Raw genomic sequence first — 24,906 nt, forward strand, 5'->3', positions numbered from 1 at the left:
TTAAATCTTAGCGAACCTTGGTAACTATATTGGGAAAAATTTGCAGAATCTTAAAAGTGTGTATAATAACCGTGTAATAATATGCCTACAGGTACTGAATGTGGTACAGACATGCGGTACATCTTTTGTATGTGTGTTTTTTTATATTCTCACTACAATTGGAAGCAAGATATAATTGGTATCACTGAGTGACTGACATTGTTAAGTGATTGGTATCACTGAGTGACTGACAGCGTTAAGTGATTGGTATCACTGAGTGACTGACATTGTTAAGTGATTGGTATCGCTGAGTGACTGACATTGTTAAGTGATTGGTATCACTGAGTGACTGACATTGTTAATTGATTGGTATCACTGAGTGACTGACATTGTTAAGTGATTGGTATCACTGAGTGACTGACACCGTTAGATTGATATCATTAAGTGACTAGTGTCACTGAATATCTGATATCACTAAACAACCGGTATAACTGATTTACCGGTATAACAGTGCGACTGATATAACTGTGTAATGAGTCCAACAGAATAATTGGTATAATGGAGTAATTGAGGTTAATGGGAACTTGAGATAAATGATTAGCTGGTCTCACTGAGTAACTGGTGTGACTCAGCAACTGGTAGAATTGAGGTACTCATACAAACAACTAACCTGTATAAATGAATGATTCTAGAAAATGGATGTTTAGTGGAAGAACTAGACCCATAAACACAACTAACTCACTCGCATGTGCAGTTATACTCGTCACTCCCGTCATAGCAGTCAGTCCACTCATTACATCTCAACTCATCTGGGTAACAGGCTGGACTCATCTGCAGGTTAGTTGTGTCATTCCAGTATCGAAGGTGAGTGGCGCCAGAGATGCAACTAAAAAAGTTCTCTCACTATTACAAGTTTCTATCTCTATCTGCTATGTGCGACAGGCAACAGAACAGTCAGAGAAGCTTGAGTAAAGTTTGTCTACTAGTCAAATTACTAGCAGTTAGTCTTGCCAGGCGAAAAAGAATCCGAACAGTTCTGAAAATATTTATATGAGTAATACAAGTTCAGAACATGTACTAACTAGTGATGTATTTATTACATAAAATGTTAAGTAAAAAGCAGCTTTATTGAGTTGAACGTTTTGCTTTATGCTGCAATATCCAGTGGATTATTATACTTAATTATTTGTATACTTTGATACAAATACCGATCCAGATCTTTCGTGCCATAAAATATGAATATATTATTTGTTATTAATTTAAAAGAATAAATATAATAATGCAATATAGTTTTTTAAAACTAGTAAAGAGAAGCATGATACTGCATTTTTAGTTCGTAATTGGTTGCGATAGTTGCCATCGTTGGAAATTAGAGTTGTCACACCCTGACTAAAATGCACTTTTTCAGCAGCGTTTTTCAGGTATGAATAAACAAAAACTTGTCAGTATCAGAATTCATTAGACATTTATATCACAGTAATAAAATTTTAGTTTATTCTGTTTGCTAGTTTTATTTGTTACTATTAACCTAATCAACAGTAGACTTGCGAATAGTATCTGAGGTTTCAAATTTACTTAAAGGTTGAATTGCAACAAAATTCACATTGCAGTTATTTGTTATCAAAAGATTCACCATGTCTTACTCTACTGTGTTGTAGGTGCAAAATATGTGGAAATGTGATTACAAGCTCTTAAAAGCTCAACAATGAAAGGCCGTCGTAGATTGGAATCAGTTTATTTCTCTGACGTGGTCATTACATTTCGTTATTGTTTTGTCACATGATGTTCTCACGTGAATTCAAAGGCCAATGAAAGGCTCAATATAAAACTTCTCGTAGCACCGGTTTATGGCAAATACTTTGGGTTTTACCAAAGACCCCATATCAAATATAGATGCTAGCTACTTAACAGTCTTGTTTCGGCTTGGTCTAATCATCTAGTCGTAATCTGATCATGCGACCAATACTTCGCAAAAAAATTTTTCAGTATTTTTCAATTGTCACAGGTGACCAACAGGCATGTCATGTTTATCAGACAATTATATGTACTCTTTCGAGCTAAAGTTAAAATTTTAAACGAATTTTCACGATAGGTTATAAGATATCAGTGCTTAAAGTGACAGCATTACAATGACGATAAAATAGACACGTAAGAACAATAGACATGGTTTTATTGAATGAGTGACGTATATTTGTGAAAATATTTCGACGAGTGAAGTTGCGTGAAAGTGTAAATAGAAGCCATCTTGTACAACTACGTCCCATTTGAGCCGTTTTGGAAAGAGATTCTAATCTATGGCAGTTTCATGATGGCGACGATTAACTGTTCGTTGTTTAGCTCTTAAGGGCTTGTAATCACATTTCCACATATTTTGCACCTACAACACAGCAGAGTAAGACATGGTGAATCTTTTGATACCAAATAACTGTAATGTGAATTTTGTTGCAAGTCAACCTTGAAGAAAAAGTCAGCCTATAGCAATCCAATATGTAACCTCCATATCACTGACGATGCCGCCATCAATACCAGAATTTGGGCATCTCTGGTTCAAGCATTATTTAAAAATCTATGCTATCTACTGTATCTTGAGAGAAATTGCATTATATTTAGGAATGAAAATAAAAGCAAAGTAATTGCTTTATGACAGATTTTTTGTTTCAAAGTGAGATCAAAAAGTTTACTTGAATCGTGCTGAGATTAAAGACCTGATACCATGTCTGATGTTGTAAATTGTTGCTGTTTGTTCATTGCTGATGTACGCACAGGTATTTCCTCCAAAACGAGCTAACACTGACCTTGAGTAGTTAGCTGGGCATGGCCGGTCACATTTGTTCTCATCTTCTGCACCAACACAATCTGTGATGTTGTCACATACCCGGTTACCACTCAAACATTCATTACCGTAGTAGTCATAGTTGTAGCTACTTGTGATATTGGTAGTTCCTTGAAGTTCACAATCAAGCATGCCGTATGACTGGCAACCACAACTTTCCTCATCACTGCCATCATCGCAGTCTGCTTCTCTGTCACAATACCAATCGCTGTAGATGCAGTAGCTGCCATCCGAGCACAGCTCCATTCTACAAAATATGTGTAAACAAGACTATAATCACTTTGCAACTGTAAAGACTGGCTCACACTTTATCGGTGTATGACGGTCTATGTCGGCCTATGTCGGCGTGTGTCGGCGTATGTCGGATTATTTGAAGACGATGTGCAGTGTAAACTGAAAGAGGCGTCAAGGCAACATGGATGCGTTAGAAAGATACAACAAACTTTCCCGATAGTTAGCCGATTATCGGCATTAGACAGCATGTTCGATATTCACCACTTCAGCAATGATGATTGATCACCGCTGACTGCTCGATCTATACTTTTTTATTGACATCTGTTGTGAGACTATTTATTCATTGTTTCCATGACCATATTCTAGAATGGGAATGCTATACTGCGAACTACTCGCTGATGTAAATAGGGATGGGTTTGTGAGAGTCTAAAAATTGTTACTACAGATGATCACCGAAATGTTGTGTGATTAGCACCGACATAAAGCGATATTGTGTGAACCAACCTTTAAATAAACTTATGCTATTCTTTGTCATTACTTGTCATTACTTGTCATTAACTCTGTGGCAACAAATGCAAGCTCTGTTATAGAGAGATAGTATAGCAAGAGATGATGGTACAACTTAAACAACTTGATTTGGGTAAATGTGAAGTACAAGTACCCTACTTATTCCATAATCAACTTTCACCTCACTTCCCAAGAACTACTAAAAACCCTTCATGTATTTGTTCAAACTGTACGTACTAGAGAAAAATTGCTGTTGATTAATGTTAAGGCAATATAATTTAAAAATCGGGATGGCAGAAAACGGACGTGTTGTAGTCTTACCCATCCCAGCACTCTGTAGAGTTGAACTAGAATTCCTATTGTCTTACCCATCCCAGCACTCTGCACAGTTGAACTGGAATTCCTGTAGTCCTACCCATCCCAGCACTCTGTAGGGTTGAACTAGAATTCCTATTGTCTTACCCATCTCAGCACTCCGTAGAGTTGAACTAAAATTACTAGTCTTACCCATCCCAGCACTCTGTACAGTTGAACTAGAATTCCTATTGTCTTACCCATCCCAGCACTATGTAGAGTTGAACTAAAAAAACTTAGTCTTACCCATCCCAGCAAATTGTGCAGTTAAACTCGTCTAATCTGTCCGGGCAGTCATCATATCCGTCGCATATCCAGTTCTCAGGAATGCAGTTATAGTTCCTCGGGCACTTCACTTGACCTCTGTGTAAGACAATAGCTTTACATAAATCAACAAAATACACAGATCGTATACAGTATATAATAATGACACAATGGCTGTTTCTCATTATTATTATATTAAGAGGAATAACATGAAATAAGTGAAAAACAAGCATGTAATATGCTTTTCTAGTCACACAAATACAATGAACAGCCATTACATTGTTTGTGTTACGTAATTTGTCACATTTAATGTTGATGAGCTGGTTTTAAAGGTACATTATTTAGTGTAAATTTACCCTAAAAATTTTTAAAATGCTTAAATTTACGCTTCTTAGAAATTCAGCAGGCGTAAGCAAAGTTGCATTTATAATAGATAGGACAACTCTGGACTTACGGATCACATTCGCAATTTATCTCATCTTCATAGTTAACATTGCAGTGAACATTCTGGTCACATGTAATCTCATCTCGCAAGCAAAAGCTTACATTTCGTCCAAAGTCAGAGGCCTCGCAGTAGTTGCCCGTGTCACATGCTGTAGAAAATACGCAGAAAATATCTCAACCATAAGCAACATTGATGAATAGGACATCGAGGCACATAAAACATGTATTTATTAGTGTTCAAACTTTATTACAAGTCTTTACTATATCTTTACTATAATAAGACCCGTGTTTGTCTGTCTGTGTGTCCAAAACCACAAAAAAGAAATGCATAACACGGGAATTGAGCTCGGATACTCAGCTTAGTAACCAGGCATACTACCAAATCTACCACTCCACCATCTCGCTGTAATGGAATAATTGTGAGCATACTTATTACACAGCATGATCTCTCACGGGGCACGGGACTGCCGGTGTGCAAATATCTATAGCCTTGCCAATTACCTGAAGCAAATTGTTGACAGGAAATCCGCAAAACGAAAAAAGCTATAATTGCATTAATTAAAAATAGCAATAACAGAAATGCAAATAAGCATATTAGTGTTAAAGATATAAACATGCATAAGCTTGTTATTACTTCTCTTTGAACGCTGAGAGATGTTCATGACATCCTAGCTGAATTATTATCGCTAACTAACTTCAGATTAACTTAACAAAGTTGGAATTGAGATACCGGTTTACCCTAGTTTTCATCAACTCCGTTCAAACATTTAAATTATCAGCACCGATAAATTCATGAAAGTTCACTGATGGCATCTTTCCAAGGTCAAAGCAGAACCTAGCAATGACAGGATAAGATAACTACTCAACACAAGTTTTTTGCTCAAAAAAAACTTGGCAAGCAATGCCAATGGCTGTAAGGCTCAACCATGCTGGTACGCGCTCTTGCTTCACCGACTAAACAAAAACACTTACCGCAGTCTTTCTCATCACTAAGGTCGTAGCAGTCAAATGAGTAGTCACAGCTGCCGGCTTCAGGGTAGCAATTATGCTGTCCTGCCACGTGCAGAGAAGTAGCAGATCCTTCATCGCATCTGCAATGTAAAGTATTTGATTGGGCGCAAGGTGACAATCTCTCATGAAATCCTATAGTTGTTTAAAGCCTGCTCAAACAGGTAGCCTTGAAACAAAATGGGACCTATATTGTTTACTTGACAGGCACCTGTTAGGTACCAGTCAGGTATGTTGACAGGTACAACTGACAACTGACATGATCTGGTGTGCTAAAGGTGAATGTGCGGCGTTATAATTTAAAAAAATGTTACTGTTACTGCAAATCATGCAGAGATTCTACAGCTATTTGAGTGAAGAGCGCATAGCAAATCAAAATTATCATAGTTCAGCTATTGCGGATTGATGGAGACCTGTAGCGACAGCAAAACGTGAACAGTTCTAATCTAACGTAAATGTTTTATTTTGTACATACATTAGATCAACCATAGTTTATATGTTGTCAACCAATTTGTGTAAAAAAATATAGAGCCCATAGCTGAAATTCTTTCTTAATTGTGTTACTTCATTTGAATTCGATTGGTTTTTTCTTTGTTCTAATTGTAAGTAAACATGCTCCGTGAAGGTCTTGTGGCTAAAACAATTGTTGCAAATAACCTTCACCTATTTATTCTTAGATAAACGCAAAGCTAGTCCAAGAATGTATTTGTTAATATGAAAGTCTCGAAGTTTAATAGATTGTTTTTTTATTTGTTCACATTATTATCAAACTTAACTCTAATTTAATTTAAATTCAACTTAATTTAATCAAACTGCAATAATTTAAAAATTTGTGGCAAACTAAGGCTTTCAAAGATAAAGCATATTTAAATAATTGATTTTGCAGCCTTCATTAGATTACAGGCTATGCCAGTCATATAATACATGATGGATGTAGACTCTTTTCATTGATGATCCATAGATCAATAATCAGTAAAGCGAGCACTCACTTCAGGTAGCCAGATGGGCAGTCGAGATCACATCCTTCTTCATCAGTTCCATTGTTGCAATTCTCTACACCATTACAGAACATTTGAGCGTCATAACATAGCGGAAAACCGTTGCTGTCAGTACCGCATGGAAACATGCCGTCCTCACACCGGCAGTACTTTTCATCAGAGGCATCTTCACAATCGGTGTTGCCATCACAATACTGTTCCACATAGTAACAATCATACCCATAGCTGCAAAGAAATATAATACATTGAATTCAAAACTCATAGAAATATAAGAGATTGCATTCGGAATTCAAAAAAATATAATATATTGCATGTAAAGTTCATAAAAATATCAAAGATTTCATGCAAATTGTGTAGAAAAATAATAGGTTGCATGCAAAATTCATAGAAACATAATAGATTGCATGCAAAATTCATAGCAATATAGCAGATTGCATGCAAAATAGTGATTCCCTAAACCAATCACTGGCACAAACTTGTCACACATGTTAGCCACGTAGACAAGCAAACAAATATTTCCTTACATTGTCACCCCAGTTTCACACTGCAGCTCATCGTATGCACAGTCTGCCCGCATTGGAAGGTTAGACAAGTCACAGGTATGGGGACCTTGGTAGATGGTTGTTTCGTTCTCTGATACATCTACGCATTGTGTTTCTATGCACCACTTGCCTGTGCCACATTCAGTACCTGTAGGCATATTATTATACGATTATTATACACACTTTATAAATTCTGCAAAAATTTTACATTACGGCTACCAAGGTCAGGTATGGTTTAAGAAAGCGTACTATTCTGACCTTGAGGAGGTATGAAGTAAGAATGGATGTGTAAACTGCTATCATCAGGGTCGACACACCACAGTCCTTCACATAGGTTCAAATTATTGTTAATGTAGTAGGATATGTCAGCGGCGTTTGTCTCAAAAGCGACCTGACAGAGATGATCCGTATCATAGATTTCTCCAGCTTTCTCACTCACAGCATAGTAATCTTCTGAGGTAACTGACAGGTCAATGCATGCTCTACCATCTCTTCATAAATGAAAGCATGCAGAATAAAGTCATTTCACTTGTTGTCATTAAAAAATCTAAACTTGCAAAATGAAGATGAAAAGTTATATTTACAAAAAGAGTCAATAAATGCAACTAAAGCTAACAAAAGTATTGAGCCATGCTGACAATGAAAAAATTCAAATAGCAACTTTATGCTGACCTTACAGTGACTGTAAAGACTGGTAATAATGGAGGATTAACACGGCAAATATTAGACAATAAGTCATTGAAATATGATTGGATCAGTGGTATCAGTTTTCAGCGCAGAAAGATTGAAAACCGTTGACACATTGTATAAAATAGCGTCATAATTTATGGTATGTTTATACAATATTATATTATAAGTATAATTTATAGGAGTATTTTATAATTTACATACATGTATATATAAATTAATAAGTGGTACTTTATAATATTCATATAATAATGTATTATAACTATGATATAATTTATAATATGATAATTTAATTTTAACATATTATATTTATTGTATATATATTTGTATATATATAGTATATACATATAGATCTTTGTAATAAAGATATTTTATATATGGTGCCACATAAAACAAATATAAAAATAAAGGTATTGCGACGTGGTGTCACAAACACAAAGATTTATCTAAAGAAAACTTGAAACTACTAAGCTTTTGGACGCATCTGATCTCTTTTGAAATAGAAGTAATATATGGTAATAAGAAATACAAAATTTGTATATAATACTATATTATAATGCAGTATGTAGTCAAGCTTTTAATTGTTTTAACAGTAGAGCATGATTCGCAATCATAGGTAATGATGCCTTACTGAAGATTTGAGCAAGGTGAATGTTGAGATTCAATTATCTAACAAAACTCACGCAAGGGTTGTCCAGAACTGTCGCTGACTACAGCAAGAAAAGTAGAAAAAGAGATTATTAGGGTACGTTACTGAGGCTCCCATTATCCATCCAGCATCTGGCTCACACTCATCACTGTTGTCGTGCTCGGAACCAAGGCTGTAAAATCAGCAAGCCTGTCAGCAACCACTGAAAAAGGCTGGGCATGTGATGTAGATGTAGAATTGGTTTATATGTTTGGTATACAAAAAACAAGCATTAAAGAAATTACGGTTAGAGTAAAGAGAAAAAAAAAGAAAAACGTACTTGTGTCCAAGTTCATGGGCAGCAATATTTACAATCTGCTCCAGATCATACGGGGTCGCCTCAACAACTGACGATGCGTAACCACCAACATGGTCGCACACACCAGACAACCAGGCAATTCCTAGCAGACTTGAAGACCCATCGTTGCTATAGAGATCCAAGCTGCCGGATAGAAATATTGCCATATGACAATAACCCTTTCAGTGCCATCCATGTACAAATTTAGCTATTGGCCAAGTGCCAGCCATTTTACCGAAAATCGCCGATATTACTTCATGATATATATACGTATATATATTTATATATATATATATATACATATGTATATGTATATATATATACTCAGTTATATATATATAGATATAGATATATATATATATATATTTATATTTATATATAAATATATATATAATAAATTAAATGTATCTACACTTTGTGCGATGATAAAGCTATGTGAAGCGATTGATACGAAGCTAACACGATCCTCCACAATGTTCCTTACTCTTACAAAACTATTACTTTCACCATTATCAGACTCACTGCTGCTACTTTAATCATCTGTATAATCACGAAACTCTAAATCTGAATTGGCTATAATGTCATCGACATAAGTAATGACCTGTTTTCTGACTCATGCGGTTCTTAGCAAAACTTACACAAAAATTGTTCGTTTCTAGATTAATTAGTAGTTCTCAAACAAAAGTTTAAAAGTGCTTCATTATTTTAGGCTAATTTTATAGAGATATCTTCGGACAGCGCTGTCAATATCATGAAAGCCCTAAAGACTGGGTTATGTTGTTAACGAATCATAAAATGATGTTACTACGCAGTTGCTGGGAAAGTCGCAATTATGCGTATAAGGCACTTGACCATAGAAAACGCATTTATGTGTCTATGGCATCTAAAGGTATAATTGTAGAATAACCTTGTAAATAAAGACAGCAACAATTTAAAATGACAAAAAGCATAAAGTAACAGTCTGCTAAATTGTATTCAAAGATACAACAACATAGCATAAAAAGACAAGCTTTAGATTTTGTCTGTTCTGGTCTGTTTACGGAAAAGACTAGTTGTGGTGTATGGCTTTGAATGTTTGGATTTGGATGTGAATACTTTTTTCTATAAAAGTTATTTTTTGGAGTTGTCAGTTCATTGCCATTGTACCCACACATAAGTTTATCAGGCAAACCTGGTAGACATGTTCGAGTTTGGTATATTGCAATTATGCTGGCTAACGTATACAGTGGACACTTGAAAAAAAAAGTTAAATTTTTCCAACTAATAATATATTTTGCTACAGTTATTAAGATTCAAGCTGTGTAGATTGTCTTTTTAATAGACATCAGTGCAAGCTTGAGACTACATACACAATACAAACTTACCAAGATGCCTTTTAGTGATAAGATTACAGAGTTGAAAAACAACTGATAATATTTTCAAATTTTTAGTTTGCAGAGTTGAGAACATCTAAACTCTAGTAAAAATAATACAACTGGTAAAAACATTTAAGTAATTTTAGTAGTTCAAGCATGGAAGTATTTAATAGAATTCATGAAATATGTTGGAGTCATAAAATAGAACTGTCAAATAATTTTTAACATCTCTAGAAGTTTGTCTCAAACGAAGAAAGTTTTCTATCCAGAACTCTGCAGAACTACTAAGAGGGCCAGCAACTGCTTTAATTTGGTCATGACATACCTCTATAATGGTTTCGATTAGAATGTTTAATTACATTTTTATAATGCTGTCTCTCTATATATAAATACTCTCATGCATTTGGTTTCATCTCATGAATGTATGAGCTTGAGTATAGAGTAAAGTTTGTTTTGTTTTTGTTCTAATCATGAGAGCTTTAACAATCCTTTGCATTAGTTTTTCATAAGTTTACCTAATCATATACCTGACTACTCGTTTCTTTGTCAATATATCAACTGTAACCAATAGGGAACCTGTACACCAGCCCAGATAGCTACTTATTTGGCAGAGGTAGCCTGTTTCTTTTCTTTTATTAAAGGGCTGTTTGTCAATGATGTGTCAATACTATTCTAACTGTCTTATACTACTTAACAGGCACTGAGCTATACAATTGAGTCATATAGCTGAGTCATATAACTGAGTCATATAGCTGAGTCATCTAACTGAGTCATCTAACTGAGTCATCTAACTGAGTCATATAGCTGAGTCATATAACTGAGTCATATAGCTGAGTCTTATAGCTGAGTCACATACTGAGTCATATACTGAGTCATATAACTGTGTCATATACTGAGTCATACAACTGAGTCATATTACTGAACCATATAACTGAGTCATATATTGAGCCATATGTTGAGTCATATACGGTAACTGAGCTATATAACTGAGTCATATATTGAATCAAACAACGGAGTCATATATTGAGTTAAATAACTGAGTTGTATAACTGAGTCATTCAACTGAGTCGTATATTGATTCATATACATACAGGTGAGTACCATATCTTAAATTCAGACAGTCACGCGTAGGTATACAGACCGATTGGGTTACTTACTAAGTGAATGCCATCAGATGGTCAAATGTGTAGTTGCCATCGCTGTCTAACTGGTCGTTCATGACAACAGTTGTAAGCTCATCAAGCAAATCTTCTCCATATATACCCTCACCAGATGAAACCATGTTGTTCTCAAATGCTGCATTCCCACTTACACTCTAAAAAAATATTTGGCAAAAACTTTTGCATTTTAATTATGTTAAAAATAGATAACAAAAAGAAAAAAATATCTCATTGGTTGAATGAAAGCAGGACTAAGTTTGAAAAATTTTTGAGACAAAATATTTTGGTACTAGTCACATAATAAATTCTGATCATAAACATATTGTTGATTACAATATTATAATAAACTAAGATATGCATGAAACAATCTGTTTTAAAAGTCTGTATCCAAGGTCACCAACAGAGTCACAAGCATTCAATGCTTAAACTGAAATTAAAATACATGGCAATACATCCTTGTAAGGTTACAGTGAAAGAAGCTGAGATGCCTTCCGAGTAAATTGTGATATAAAGAGTTGTCTGCTGTTGTCTTATTGATAGGGGAGAAAAAGAAGATAATTTATTCCTACATGCTCTGCAACTAAAACATGCACAAGATGATTGTTAGTCATCTGTATAACTTTGTTCATTGAAATGCTTTTTGAATTTGCTAATCAAAGAGTTTAGAGAATTTAGTAAACAGGTTAACTAGCTGACTATTTGAGAAAATTTAATTTATATTTTACATACATGAACAAGAAAAGTTAGAGAGGAAAAATGGACAGGATCACTAATAGCTACTTTATGCTTTGAGATTGTTGCAATCATTTTAGAGTTTGTCAGCAAAAAGCAGACAAAGATGGCGATATGTATTCCTCCAAGAATATTCTTCATAAATCTTGCTGTTGGGCTGATAGGGGTCAATAGTTCTTACGTTTGTCTATAAAAATTGACTTTTTTACACTACTCAAGTATAATTTTCATAAAACTAAATGTTTATTTAGATAATTGATATTGTTTAAAAATATATTGTTCTAAAATATTATTACATTAATGTGTTAAATGTTTTTCATTGCATCAAGGCTGAAAGAAGTTATTTTATCAATCTAATGCAAAGAGTAGACTTTGTCAAGAAAAGACTGTTTCTAAGTAGCAATAACATACATTTTATTTGCTATTGAGGCTATTCTTGTATTGTCATGCTAGAGAAGGATTTTGGCAGCAGGATATGTCTAAATATTAGAAACTACGCATGCTCAATAGCCAGCTTGTGAATACGCAGTATACAGGTATGAAAGGAGGGCATTCAATTTGTGCAGCATGTTATACCAAGCAACGGTCTCTAAGTTCATTGCATTTTGACTGACACCTGTTCCATGAAATCGTACACTAAGCGCAAGCTGGTATGATAACAAGGTCCATTCTTGCATTCTAGGCCAAGGTATAATTGGAGTGGCATAACTTAATCTCCATTATTTTGACTCTCGGTTTTCAAATAAGTCAAAAAAAAAATGTTTGCGTTGGCCTTGAGCAAGCAGTAACCTAAGCTGGTTTCTATTCATTCATCTCTTTGTAAGCAATAATTGTCAGTTCTATGAACTGTGAAGGGAAACCTTAAGTCGGCCTTGGATTTCTTTTGATGTGGTATGAGTATAGGAAGAATCCACTTTGACTGCATAACCACCATTATTATGGCCCATAGCACTATTTACTGTACATCCATGTCAGCATGTATGGCCATTTTTTATTCGGATATGAGAAATCAATAACTATAATTTGCATTGGAAAACTAAGGTTGAGTTGGTAGAGTCTTTTATCAAATATCTCTGTAGACAAAGGTTTCTTTTAAATGATCCGAGGTGTCACAATACTACTGATTTTGAGAATTAGTTGTCTAGTTTTTAGAATATATATATATAAATTGTATTTAGCGAGTAAGCCTGTGATACCTGAACATAATGCAGTATGTATAAATCTATAAGTGTGAATTACCATGGCCATGTCTATTGAGACGAGAGAGACTGTGATGACCAGCTGAGGATTCTGAATGTTGGCATATCGCAAGTTCATCTAGAAATAAATAGAATGAATTAGATTCTTATGATGTTATTAACAACAACTATCAAACATTTCTTTTTGAGTCTACAAAAGGAACGAGCCATCAAGAGAACCAAGGCTAAGGAGCAAGTAAACTAAGAGATGCTTTTGTACCTCTTTGTGTAAGTTATTTAAATCTATATTTATTATATTTTTGTTTTAGAGCATAATTTAACAAAAACTAACATTTCAGATTTGTTCATTTCACATCCAACTTTGCTGTTTATAGCCAATAGCAGATATACATGCAGAGAAAAGTACATGTTCACTAAAAGATCCCTCTGGTTAGAGTTATCTCTCCAACGTTAGACCTAACTTGATTATTTATTGTTCAAAGCATAAATTCAGTTCAAATATTTCATCTAATTGTCAACAGCATGTCAACTTTTGTCAGTAATAACCAGTAATAACTAGTATAATAACTAGTAATAACCAGTAATAACTAGTAATAACCAGTAATAACTAGTTCTCAAGTAGTCTGGTACGCCGTGAGAGATTGTCATACGTAATAACTAACAATACAAATATTTTAAACTGCAGCCAGGCGGTTGATTGGCACAGATGGTGTAGCGTCACTCTATCAAGCTGAAAGTTGTGAAATTTAATCTTGTTAAAAGTTAAAAATGTTTTTTTCTCAACCTATTAGCGTGGCATCGGTAGAGGTTACAGTAAAGGTTATATTCTATATATCATGTCTGAGAGACCTTCTAATGCGCATATACCATGACTAATAGTAACGAGAAAAGATACTGCTAGAAACTATGTAGTATTCCAAACTGTTTATGTCTAGTGTATATAAACATTTTGCAAAACTCATTCTCATTTCCACTATGATAATAGAACCATATCACGAGCCTCTTCTGAGCATCCAAATTTATTTATTTTTTACTAAACTTCATGTTGACAAACTAGAGTTATGTAAAACTACATACACATTGTTCTATCGTAAAAATTTAAAAGAATTGACCAGAGCTCAATCAAATAGAAATAAAAGATTGATGGCAATAACCAGCTTTGCCCTTCTGCACGAGTTTGCTTGTTAATTTTTTAGAATAATTTGCTGACCCAAACCTTCAGTTGACAGACATTATAAGGGCTTGCAAGACTTATGAAATGCTAATCCTGAAACTTATAGAAAATTCATTAATAAATAGCATGATTTCAAATACTCATACTGAATTTATTAGTCAGGAATATTTTAAGGAAATTGTACACCTTTGATATCAATTTAACTTCATCCTTTTATTTTTTTTCTACACAAGAAGATCAATGCTGCAGAAAAGAAGTTGTAACTATCTGAAATACATTAAAACAACATATATCTTTACTATAATCAGATGGGTGTAGGTCAGTCCTGCCATCTGTCTGAGACCAGGATTAAAGTCAGCACGTTTGAATTGAGATTATCATTAAAAGTAAAGCCAATCTATATATATATTTCTCAAAGTCTGTATATCTGTCTGTTGGAAATCCGGCTATAGCTATTATTAGAACAGCTGAGCTGGACAACAATGCAGACAACAATAAAGAATGGTAAGTCATGGCTTACCGTCATTGGAAGCCTAACCGTATTAACTAGCTTAGTGGAGTTTTTCATTGGCAATATGCCAGGCTACTAGCATGAAAGGTACAGTTGTTTGACAAAGTTTTAAAACCTTGAGAGTTATTTTTACTTTTCTCTTAATTTATTTCAATTACACGACACACTTCCCTCATGATATGTAGTTTGAAAGTTAGAATGGCAAATGTTGTTATATATTAAATACAAATCAATTTTCTGTCCAAAGACTCTTCTATTACACGGGCAACACCGGGTGGCACAGCTAGTGTATTATTATAGCAAGTGGCGATGGCATGAATTCTGTCACAATGGAGAATTTATAATCTACATTTGTAGCTTGATTGCACATCTATAGCCAAATTTGTTTCAATGTTTCAGAAGTGCTTCTTAAATGCGCCCAAGAGTTATGTTCTACAGCAATAGCAAGGCAAGTTGCTGGAACAGCTGCATTGAATCATGGCAAATAACGGCGAGTGCATGCTTTTTTCCAGCCGCATCACAATGCGCAATTCAATTCCTTTTGTAACTAAGAATTTTGCACTGTCATGATTTTCTTTGTAGGAGCTTTACATGTAGTTAGCGGCTGTAAATAGACCATTAACAGAGGAAAGTGGACATGTCGGTTGGACACGCTGATCAAAAGCTATCTAGCACATTTATAATCAACCGGGCTACACAGGTTGTTAGACATTTGCCTAAAATAATATTTCATCAACAAAGCTACCGTCTAAATCTAATTCTGAAGTGCTGAAAAGTGTCAAAAGATGAGATTAATGGAGGTATAGTCAGCAATGCGAAACACACGTATACTCGTAGTTCATTTCTAGTTTGGTCCGATGATTATTTTAGCAAGATTGGTTTGGTGAAGGTCTATCTATAATACGTCTTATGTTTCCTGAGATGTAGTCTTCCTTCACTTAAACATGACTAACCCATAATTACATAATATTGCATTCTTGAGCCTATAAAGTGAAGAACTGTGATATATATAAATGTTGCTATTTTCTCTAGAGATTGACCGATCTCCATTTTTTCAGTTGCCTAAAATAAATAGGTATATTTTATATATAGCTGTAACTAACAATATACCCAAAAAACCTTGCTTAACAGTTGTAGCATTTTTTTGATGCTTTGCTCAGTTATATAACACCTCAATTAGTATCAGACAGCTTAAAATGAAATGTTGAGTGAGGCTACAATTTAACCAAGGGGAATTCCCTCTTTCTCTAGTCACTAGGAAGGGGTTTAAGCCATAGCCTTGTGTCCTTTCCCCATCACTAGGAGTGGATTTGAGCCATAGCCTAGTGCCCTTTCCCCATCACTAGGAAGGGATTTGAGACATAGCCTAGTGTCCTTTCCCCATCACTAGGAAGGAATTTGAGCTATAGCCTAGTGCTCTTTTGTCACGATTAAAAGAATGACTAACTGGATTAATCGAGACAATTAAATAACACGAATTATCACCTCTTATGATATTATGAATTGTTACCTTTCATGATATTGCACACAACTCACAATCAATAATACACAATAACTGATAACCAATAATATGTATGGAGATGCCAAACAAGTGTCAACAAAGCATCTGCTGATCCTTGGATTCTTCTTCGATCGATTCAAATGAGATTATCAACAACTGAGCAGGCCATTACAAGGCCGCTGCCAAACTGTATGAGCCATTACTATAGGAAGTTGCGGACATTTCTACAAGAACTGTTTACAAAACTGCAAACATGCAATGTTATTCGTGATATTGGGAGTGGGAATATAAATTTTTTTGCCCGTCTATAATGTTTAGTTAGTACTTGGCATAAACTAAACTGGATGTATTCTCTAGTTAGTATATAATATAACTGTTAATGATTGTGCCTGCTTAGGTTTTTCGTTATAAGTCAAAAACTAATAAACTTGTGTCCTCGCTTCAGATCTCTCGATGTATTTTTATGTCATGGTTTTTGGTAAGTTGAATGAGCCAATGTCTTGAGAAGACACTAAATATTGCATTTGTTTTTATTAAGATATTGTAACCAGTGTCTTTTCTTTAATTCAATTTTTTTTAATTGTAAACAATTATTATTTGTTTCAAGTACGGAGAATTTTTTTTGTCATATTAATTCCTGCTGTCTTACAGCGATATGGGCCAATCTAGGACAGTCAGCAGAGGGATAGATTGAAAGTCAAATATGGCAGCGGTAAAACATTCTAAGAATAATGCCCAGCTTTTTATCGACTCCAGTTTTATTGTAGCTACACAAACAAATAATATATACGGTATATATGTTTGGACAACGGGTTTTTCTGTAGGACTTTTATAGCATTATATGCTATTGTCTCTATTGGGCAATAACTTGGGTAAAAATAGCTAGACCTAGTTTTTGACCTGATGAATTGGACTACATCTCTCATACTTCAGCGGAAACTCTCCGCGATTGTTCGGATCCGAGAATTTCACCGCACTTTTCATCCTTACTCGTGCTTATACGCTTAGACCTCTAGAAAATCTTGCATGAGTTCTCCATAAGCAAGCCCATTTTTTGTGTCAAAATACTGAACGATTTAACTCCTTCATACATCACTGATATGTTTCAATTCTTTAGTACCAGATATCCACATCATGATGATTTTATTTTGTACTCACCTAAAGATGTACTCATCAATTGTACTGCAAGTCTTTTAACCTTTTATCAAAAGAGATAAGATGTACCTAAACTTGGTAGTTTATAGTCTTTCTTGTATAAGTTTTAATTTTAGCATTCATGACGATGCATGGCAATACTTTTTTGTTTTATTTTTGTGGCACCATATGTAAAACATTTTTTCTATAAAAATTGTTTTATAATCTTCTTTTATTTGTTTATGAATAGTTGAACCAAAGTTCATTTTAACATCTGATCGACTCCAATAAAAAGGGTAGAATTTAATATTTTGATCAGGATATTTAATTTAAAAGGTTTGATGAAATTTTAAGGCTAATGTTACAATTGAAATACTGTCGCCTTAGAGAATAGGGGCAAAGGTTGTGGGTCATCTTACCAGGTTGAAGACATGTGCAAAGTAGAGAATAGCGTTTTCTACTCCTGATTCCTCACTACCATCACCGGCAGTGTAGTGGTATTCCCAGATGCTAAGGTCAAGCATGGCGCGTACCTCAATGTGGGCAATCACACTATCATCCGCTCGAAGTTCTCTTTTCTTTCTTGAGGACTGTGATGCTTCAACGCTGCGCAAAACTGCAAAACCCATTGACGAGTACGTGATATAAGCCTAAGCTAAGGGGATCTATAAGAAATTGTGGCTATTTTACATTCTCATTCTCAGTTAGAAGGCACAGTATACCAGCTTCCAGTTTACTATGGTGAAAACTTTCTGGGCCCAAGTATACAGGAGGTCTAACAACCTTAAGCCAAGGTTTCAGGTGAGAACAGATATTGAGTCACTAATGTTCCCCACAGCTGTTCTTCTGATCTTGAAAAAGATAGCTGGTTATCTTTTTAGTTGTTCCTATTGGCTAATAAAACAAGAGAGGTGGTTTCCTATTGGCTAATAAAACAGGAGAGGTGGTTTCCTATTGGCTAATAAAACAGGAGAGGTGGCTATCACTGCATTTTCATATTGCAAATAGGTTTAAAGTTGCTTTATTCCTAAACATAAATAATAAACATAATAAATACAGTACAAACCAAACGCATTTGATGCCATTTTGCTTCGCTAAATTTGTGTGAAGGTATTCGCTGTGAGAGAGTAAGTTTACTTGAACAAGTTTGGTTTTGAGTTATGCATCGCGAATCTTTGAAAGGTCTATGCAACTCCAAATCGTTAAAACAGTAAGGCGTGAATTGGTCGACAGGGTAACTTCGAACCTACTCAAAGCATAGAAATGCAGTGTATGCTTACAAGTATCATAGCTAGCTATATACAAGAATCGTGTGTAAATAAAATATTACACCATTTGTATGCTTAGCTCTGTACGCAAGCTAGGCATAAAGACTTCATTTCTTTACCTGAAAATATTGTTTTGAGATTTAACTTCGGCTATCTCAGGCTTCTAGCCTTGCATAAACTCGTGATGATGTCATTTACAAACCATCCTACTCCAACTAGCATCAGCTAGTTTGGAAGACCTGTACCTCCGCATAACAGCGACTTTTGTGCAATAATGGAACACCAACATAGACTGCTCAAAAAATCTTAATTAATCAAAGAGTAAATTATTATTATTGTAATGTTATTTAGCTGATGTTTAGCTAGTTTGTGTAGTGTTTTGAACCTCGAGTTAGAACAACTAACCTGGGAGGTCCAACATTTTTCTCAAAATCCTTGCTGCCGCCAGCTGCGCAACAAACTGCATCTTATTATTATTATTACCTCCATTATTATCTTTATGATTGTCTTATCATTTTTTTCATTATTATTATATAATTAATATTAATTAACAATTAATATTACAATGATGATTACGTGTTAAATGAATTTACAAAATCCTTTTGTTGTAGTTATTGTTACTACTACCATTTTCAATTTTTCATAATCTTTCAAAATGTACCTCTATCCAGATTGGTCCCACTTTCCATTCTGTTGATCACACTTCTCTTAACAACATGTTTTCCTTCAAACTCCCTTGAGAGTTCCATGTGGTAGTCATGAGCTCCCCTTCTGAACCTTGCACCCTGCATGCAAAAATAACTAGAACGTCATTATTGAAAGCTTTTTATTTGCAGGTCTTATAGGAGTAGCAATCACAGGTATTTCAGGCCTTATAGGAGGCCTTATAGTAGAATAGGGTGCAAAGTGGTACCATGTATCTTGTTTTTGTGTTTTTTGATAACATAAAAACAAGATATACGGTATAGGATATATGTATATCCTATATATAAGTATATGGAAATGTTTCGGGCCACAGTGGTATGTATACATTGCACAATTGATTAATATATGCTGAAATTTTTCTATTCTTAACCAAGTAGAATCATGGAAAAAGTATATAACATTAGCAGTTTGATATAGGCTGTAAGTTATCCTGTTAATCTCATATCCGGTGTCATATATTTATTATAATTTGTATAATTTATGTGTAGAAGAGAGTTGGATTCAAATTTTAGTAGCGCAGTTTTAGCAGAATAAAAGAGACCAGGTGCCAATATATCAACTCCACCGATACAGCAATTCAACCAATAGAGCGATCGCAAGAATAGAGCAATTCCACCAATAGAGTAATTCAACCAATAGAGCAATTTCACTAATAACCCAATCCTACCTATGAACCAATCTCAACAATAGAGCAATTCCAACAGGATATCTGACACTTACCATTGTGGTAAGATCGTAATAATTCCTTAATAGGTTTTCATAAAAAAGCACCAGTTTTTTTTCTTTATAAAATTTCAAACGAGATTCTCTTCAAATTAATTTTTTTATTTTCGTTCAGATATATGCAGAAAGCCTTTTACATTTTGATATATTTAAGTTTTGATAGTTGAGAACAATACATATATGTAAAAGTTATTATTACACTTAAGCAAGGAAGTAAAAAAATTACATAAATCTATATACCGGTATATAAATCTCAGCGTCTGTGATTCTCTCTGCGATTCGGTCGGTACTTCGTTCTGACCAGCTATAGTTATTTAAAAGTTGGAACGTAAAGCTCGCATCGTGCTGGATTTTAAATCCCGAAGATTGCATTTGCATGTATGTAAACCAATCACCTAACTACAAGTTTATGAAGGTTTTTACAATGCAATCGCTCTCACTATATACTGTATACCCTTTTCCTGATTTCACACGCTAAATGTCGTATTAATTGATATATTGCACCTACGGGTTACGGCCCCTGCTATAAAATGTTTTTTACCTTACTCTATAAAACATTATGCTTTGTTGTCCTTGCCATACTAGGGCGAATTTATTTTCCCGCCATATGATATCAGCAAAAATTTCTCTCGAAATTAAAATTTGGTGATTTGTGTACTGATTATATATGTTATTAAGAGATATACGTTACTCACCATGGCGAGTTCAGCATTATCCGTTATGGTAAAACGAATTCGCAAACAAATAATTGATAAAATTTTAGTTAAAAGTTTGAAGTTTATTAAAATACCTGCTAAAACTTCCTTAACGTGTATTTAGTAAGCTAAATTCATTTAAGTTAGATTCAGCGTTTATGTTACACGTCTGTCTCGAAGGTAAAAACTCTGCACATAGTACATTGCCATGTGACATTTTCTTGTAGATCATAACTACAAAATGCACTAAAGTTATTGTAGGTAACTATAGTTACTAAAGTTAACATATTGTTTTGTTACTTATTTTAATGATGATGATTTTGACGATTTTACCAGGTATTTGCGTTAGATATATACTATGGGTTTTTGTACCGCTCTACAATATTGTCGCCTTATGATGCCAACACTGAAACAAACTAAAATCATATAATTGAATACCAAATAACTTTTTATCATAATCAAAACAAAAAGACTATATTCAGCCATTACTTGCTAATTAATTCACTTTTACATTCAAACACCTTTACAGGTTTATTAGTCCTCCTAATTTATTTCAACAAAACACTTCTTTCATGATATGAAATATAAAAGTTACAGTTGTTTGAAAACCTTTACAGTTGTTTTATTTTTTTGACTAACTCATTTGAACCGCACAAAAAAACACTTTTCCTATAATATAAAGTTTAAAAGTTGGAATAGAAAATGTTGTATCTGTTAAATAAAAATAAATTTGCTGTCTAAAAGCATTTTTATTACCCTGGCAATCCTAGTTCGTGTATATACCAGACTGTGAATTCCACAAGACTACGTAATGCTTATATAACTTACCACAACTTTTGTGCCTGCATTATTTTGGCGCACCAAAAAAGAACTCCCTGTTTTGTTGTCAGAGTAGATGTTCATGTCCTACAGAAAAGCAATTATAGCAAATTTAAATGTTTAAACCTTTAAAGAAAGACATTATATACATTATAAACTGCAATAATAATATAATTAATAATAATATACATAATAAACTGCTACAAGAAAAATTTTGAAAATCTTGTACCTTGAGACCCTCTTCTATGGCATCCAAGTTTTCAGCGCCTCTCAGCACCAACTCTATATCGTCCAAGATAATCTTGTTCTTCTGTAGGTTGAAGACAAAATTGCTGCCATGCGCATTGAGTTTAACAGAGCCATCACCGGCATTGAAATTGTGCGTTATGTCAACGTGGTCGACTTCAACATCGACTAGCTCTTTTGGCTTCCCATCTGCAATGTATGGATGGCCCTTACGGTGACCTGGTCGAGTTCTACGCTTCGGGTGGGCTGCGGTATCATCTTCATGGCTAGGAAAAGCTGGCACTTTGTGACTGTCTGGCTTTTCGGATTTCGTTGGTCTGTTTTCAGCAGCCATAGATTCTAGAACTGATTTTATAGCATTGCCTGAGCTCATCAGATCAGTGTCAGGCTTCACCGGTTTAATCTTCTCATGTCGATGTTGTGCCAGGCGCGGGTCACTCTGGAGTTCATAACCACGAGCAGCTGCCCGAATCTGCTTCTCTTTCTCGTGTTCAATGTCCTTCGGTTCTGGCAGTTTTACATGCGGATTCGGTTTTACATTCTGCGGCTCTTTCAAGCTTTTACTAACGCTTTCTAATTGTCGTCTTGATAGCTCTGGGAGTCCTTGAACTTTAGCAGCCTTCCTAATAGACTCTTCGTTCTGAATGAATAAGTAGCAATAGAGTGTTATTAAACATCTAATAGATGAGTTGCATGTAAGTAAATTAACCATGTAGCATCCAATGTCTATGGGTATATACAACATTGTGCCTGTTGTTTGAGAGACAGTCATGTGTTTATTAACTCCTGTTGATTCTAGATGACAAGAGAGACAACTTCATTATAAGAAGGCTCTCAAAAAATCTTGGAGCTATCGTTGATGCAATTTGCCAAGAATAGGTTTTAAAATAGAGCAAACTTACCAGAAGAGACCTTTTGTCTTGGTCATATGAACGAGCAGAGCTGCTGGACAAAAGTTGAGCTAAAAAATATGAAAGTTGTTAGAAAATTCATCACTTTTGGCATGAATTTTGTAAAAATATTGACCATGAAAGCACATTTTATGACCATTCTATAAGTGCTACTGTAGTGAAAGCAAGCTTAGCTCTCACAGCGGCAGTCAAGCCAAAGCTTCGAAAATGCAGATATTGCTGCCAAAGTAATCAATCTTTCTAAAGAGAGCCAAAGCAGGCCAGAAACAAACTTGAAACATTAACAACTTTCCAGCTATTTTTTGTGTTATGGAAAATTGATTTCATTTGTGTTTTTCGAATTATGATTGAATCAATTAACATACAGTAAATGTTGGATTCGCTAAATTTAAGTTGTCCAATTAAATGCTGTCGTTTGGCCAAACAAAATTGACCAGTACAGAAGCTATTTAATTGGAGGCTTTTTAGGTTAGAAGCTTGGTTGAAAGCCTTTTTAGGTTATTTTTGCAAGAGCTTCGCCATAGTTGAAGTGACGGCAACAAGCTACACACCCTTCTTGCTTCGATTCTTATTATTAAAACTATTATAGCTGTTATAGATGTTATAGCATAAACATAAAATGCCTCACAAGAATATTGATGCTGTCTATAAGGATATATGCAACAGCAACATTAACTTTTCTCATGATACAGTGAAGAACATGGCTGTTTAGAAACACATAAGAGATCAGCGTTAAAAATTTCCTTTTAAAGAAACAAATTTGCTTACCTGTGACAATAGTAATGGCCACAAGACAGAACAGTCGAGACATATCCACACTTGCTGCCGACTTTCGTCAATGTGTTAAAGGCAGCATAGGCATGTTCATTGCGACTATGATATATAAAAAATCTATAGTTAAGCCATTGTTTGCACTTGCTGAAAAATAAACCTTACAAAGAGGGTATGAATAGAATAATAAATCTTGCGCAAGGCCTATTGATTTTTCATGCGAATAGAATTATACCATTTGAGCACACGCTGTCCGCTTAACCAGCCATGTTTAGCAGAGTCATCGGTGCAACAATACCTCTACCTTGTGTGAAAGCAACCAAGTTTGGCTTCAAGACATGCCTACTTCCACTTCTGCGCATTATTGAATATAATTCACAGTTTTCATTGTGATTGCGCACAATGGAACCATAAAATAGCAAATACTTGGAAAGATATTTTTGGGCAAAAGAAGGAGAGAAATAGGAAATAAATGGAGAGCATGTTGGTGCTTACTAACAGGAAAACTTTCAGCTTGATCATCAACATATTCAGCCCTGACCAACTTGTGTGTAGTACATGACTACCTATCCTTTTCATCATCATAAACGCTTTTATGATATTTGAGACCCCTGAACCATACTTTCAGTCACTGTAGTTTTTATAGGACAAACTTTTTTTCAGCAAAAATTATTCAATGACAGCAAACTATATTTACTTCTTGATTCTGGTGCAATACTTGTCCAAGACTTCCTTATTTTACAAACATTTTTATCTCATCCTTCGTCAATACACCCAATTTATTTAATAGAGACGAATCTCATTTTTTATCAAAAAGAATAATTATTTACTGATTATGTATCCATGTTGTTTAAATTTGTTGAAAGAGCAGACAGATAATCTTTTCACAATAGCATTTTAGTAAAATTCAACGTCATTCTTACCAATCTACTTGCTTCTAATAATCAGCGAGTTAAAAATATTTTACTGTTAATCCTTAGAAATCCCACAATTCAAAGGTGCTTAAGAAAACCTCTAGCAGCGTCAGCAAATGGAACTGCTGATGTTGCTAAAGCTAACTAATGGGCATGAAAAATAACATAATGCAATAATTGCTGTTGTGAATATATACTTAACATATTTGTTTATTTTACGCCTCCACTTTGTACATGCTATACATGTACCTT

The 24,906-nt window shown here is 34.6% G+C and overlaps 2 protein-coding genes across 2 annotated transcripts in view; one reads left to right on the forward strand and one right to left on the reverse strand.

Moving 5' to 3' along the window:
* LOC137397436 (small ribosomal subunit protein uS5-like) overlaps positions 1 to 24,906 on the forward strand; it is a 476,780-nt gene that overhangs the window by 320,346 nt on the left and 131,528 nt on the right. The gene's annotated exons all lie outside the window — the stretch shown is intronic.
* LOC137385458 (uncharacterized) overlaps positions 1 to 24,906 on the reverse strand; it is an 83,173-nt gene that overhangs the window by 54,111 nt on the left and 4,156 nt on the right. Inside the window, exons 2-19 of the mRNA XM_068071925.1 lie at positions 22,961 to 23,019; positions 22,042 to 22,698; positions 21,822 to 21,899; positions 19,532 to 19,655; positions 18,022 to 18,218; positions 13,323 to 13,400; positions 11,349 to 11,506; positions 8,819 to 8,980; positions 8,534 to 8,671; positions 7,422 to 7,654; positions 7,146 to 7,311; positions 6,613 to 6,846; positions 5,588 to 5,706; positions 4,626 to 4,764; positions 4,154 to 4,270; positions 3,922 to 3,964; positions 2,775 to 3,082; positions 722 to 865 (exon numbers count right to left, since the gene is read on the reverse strand). Coding sequence (XP_067928026.1) covers positions 722 to 865; positions 2,775 to 3,082; positions 3,922 to 3,964; positions 4,154 to 4,270; positions 4,626 to 4,764; positions 5,588 to 5,706; positions 6,613 to 6,846; positions 7,146 to 7,311; positions 7,422 to 7,654; positions 8,534 to 8,671; positions 8,819 to 8,980; positions 11,349 to 11,506; positions 13,323 to 13,400; positions 18,022 to 18,218; positions 19,532 to 19,655; positions 21,822 to 21,899; positions 22,042 to 22,698; positions 22,961 to 23,019 — 3,154 coding nt within the window. The remainder of the gene's footprint in view (positions 1 to 721; positions 866 to 2,774; positions 3,083 to 3,921; positions 3,965 to 4,153; positions 4,271 to 4,625; positions 4,765 to 5,587; positions 5,707 to 6,612; positions 6,847 to 7,145; positions 7,312 to 7,421; positions 7,655 to 8,533; positions 8,672 to 8,818; positions 8,981 to 11,348; positions 11,507 to 13,322; positions 13,401 to 18,021; positions 18,219 to 19,531; positions 19,656 to 21,821; positions 21,900 to 22,041; positions 22,699 to 22,960; positions 23,020 to 24,906) is intronic.

This window comes from Watersipora subatra, chromosome 1, assembly GCF_963576615.1.
Source record: "Watersipora subatra chromosome 1, tzWatSuba1.1, whole genome shotgun sequence".
Lineage (NCBI taxonomy): Eukaryota > Metazoa > Bryozoa > Gymnolaemata > Cheilostomatida > Watersiporidae > Watersipora > Watersipora subatra.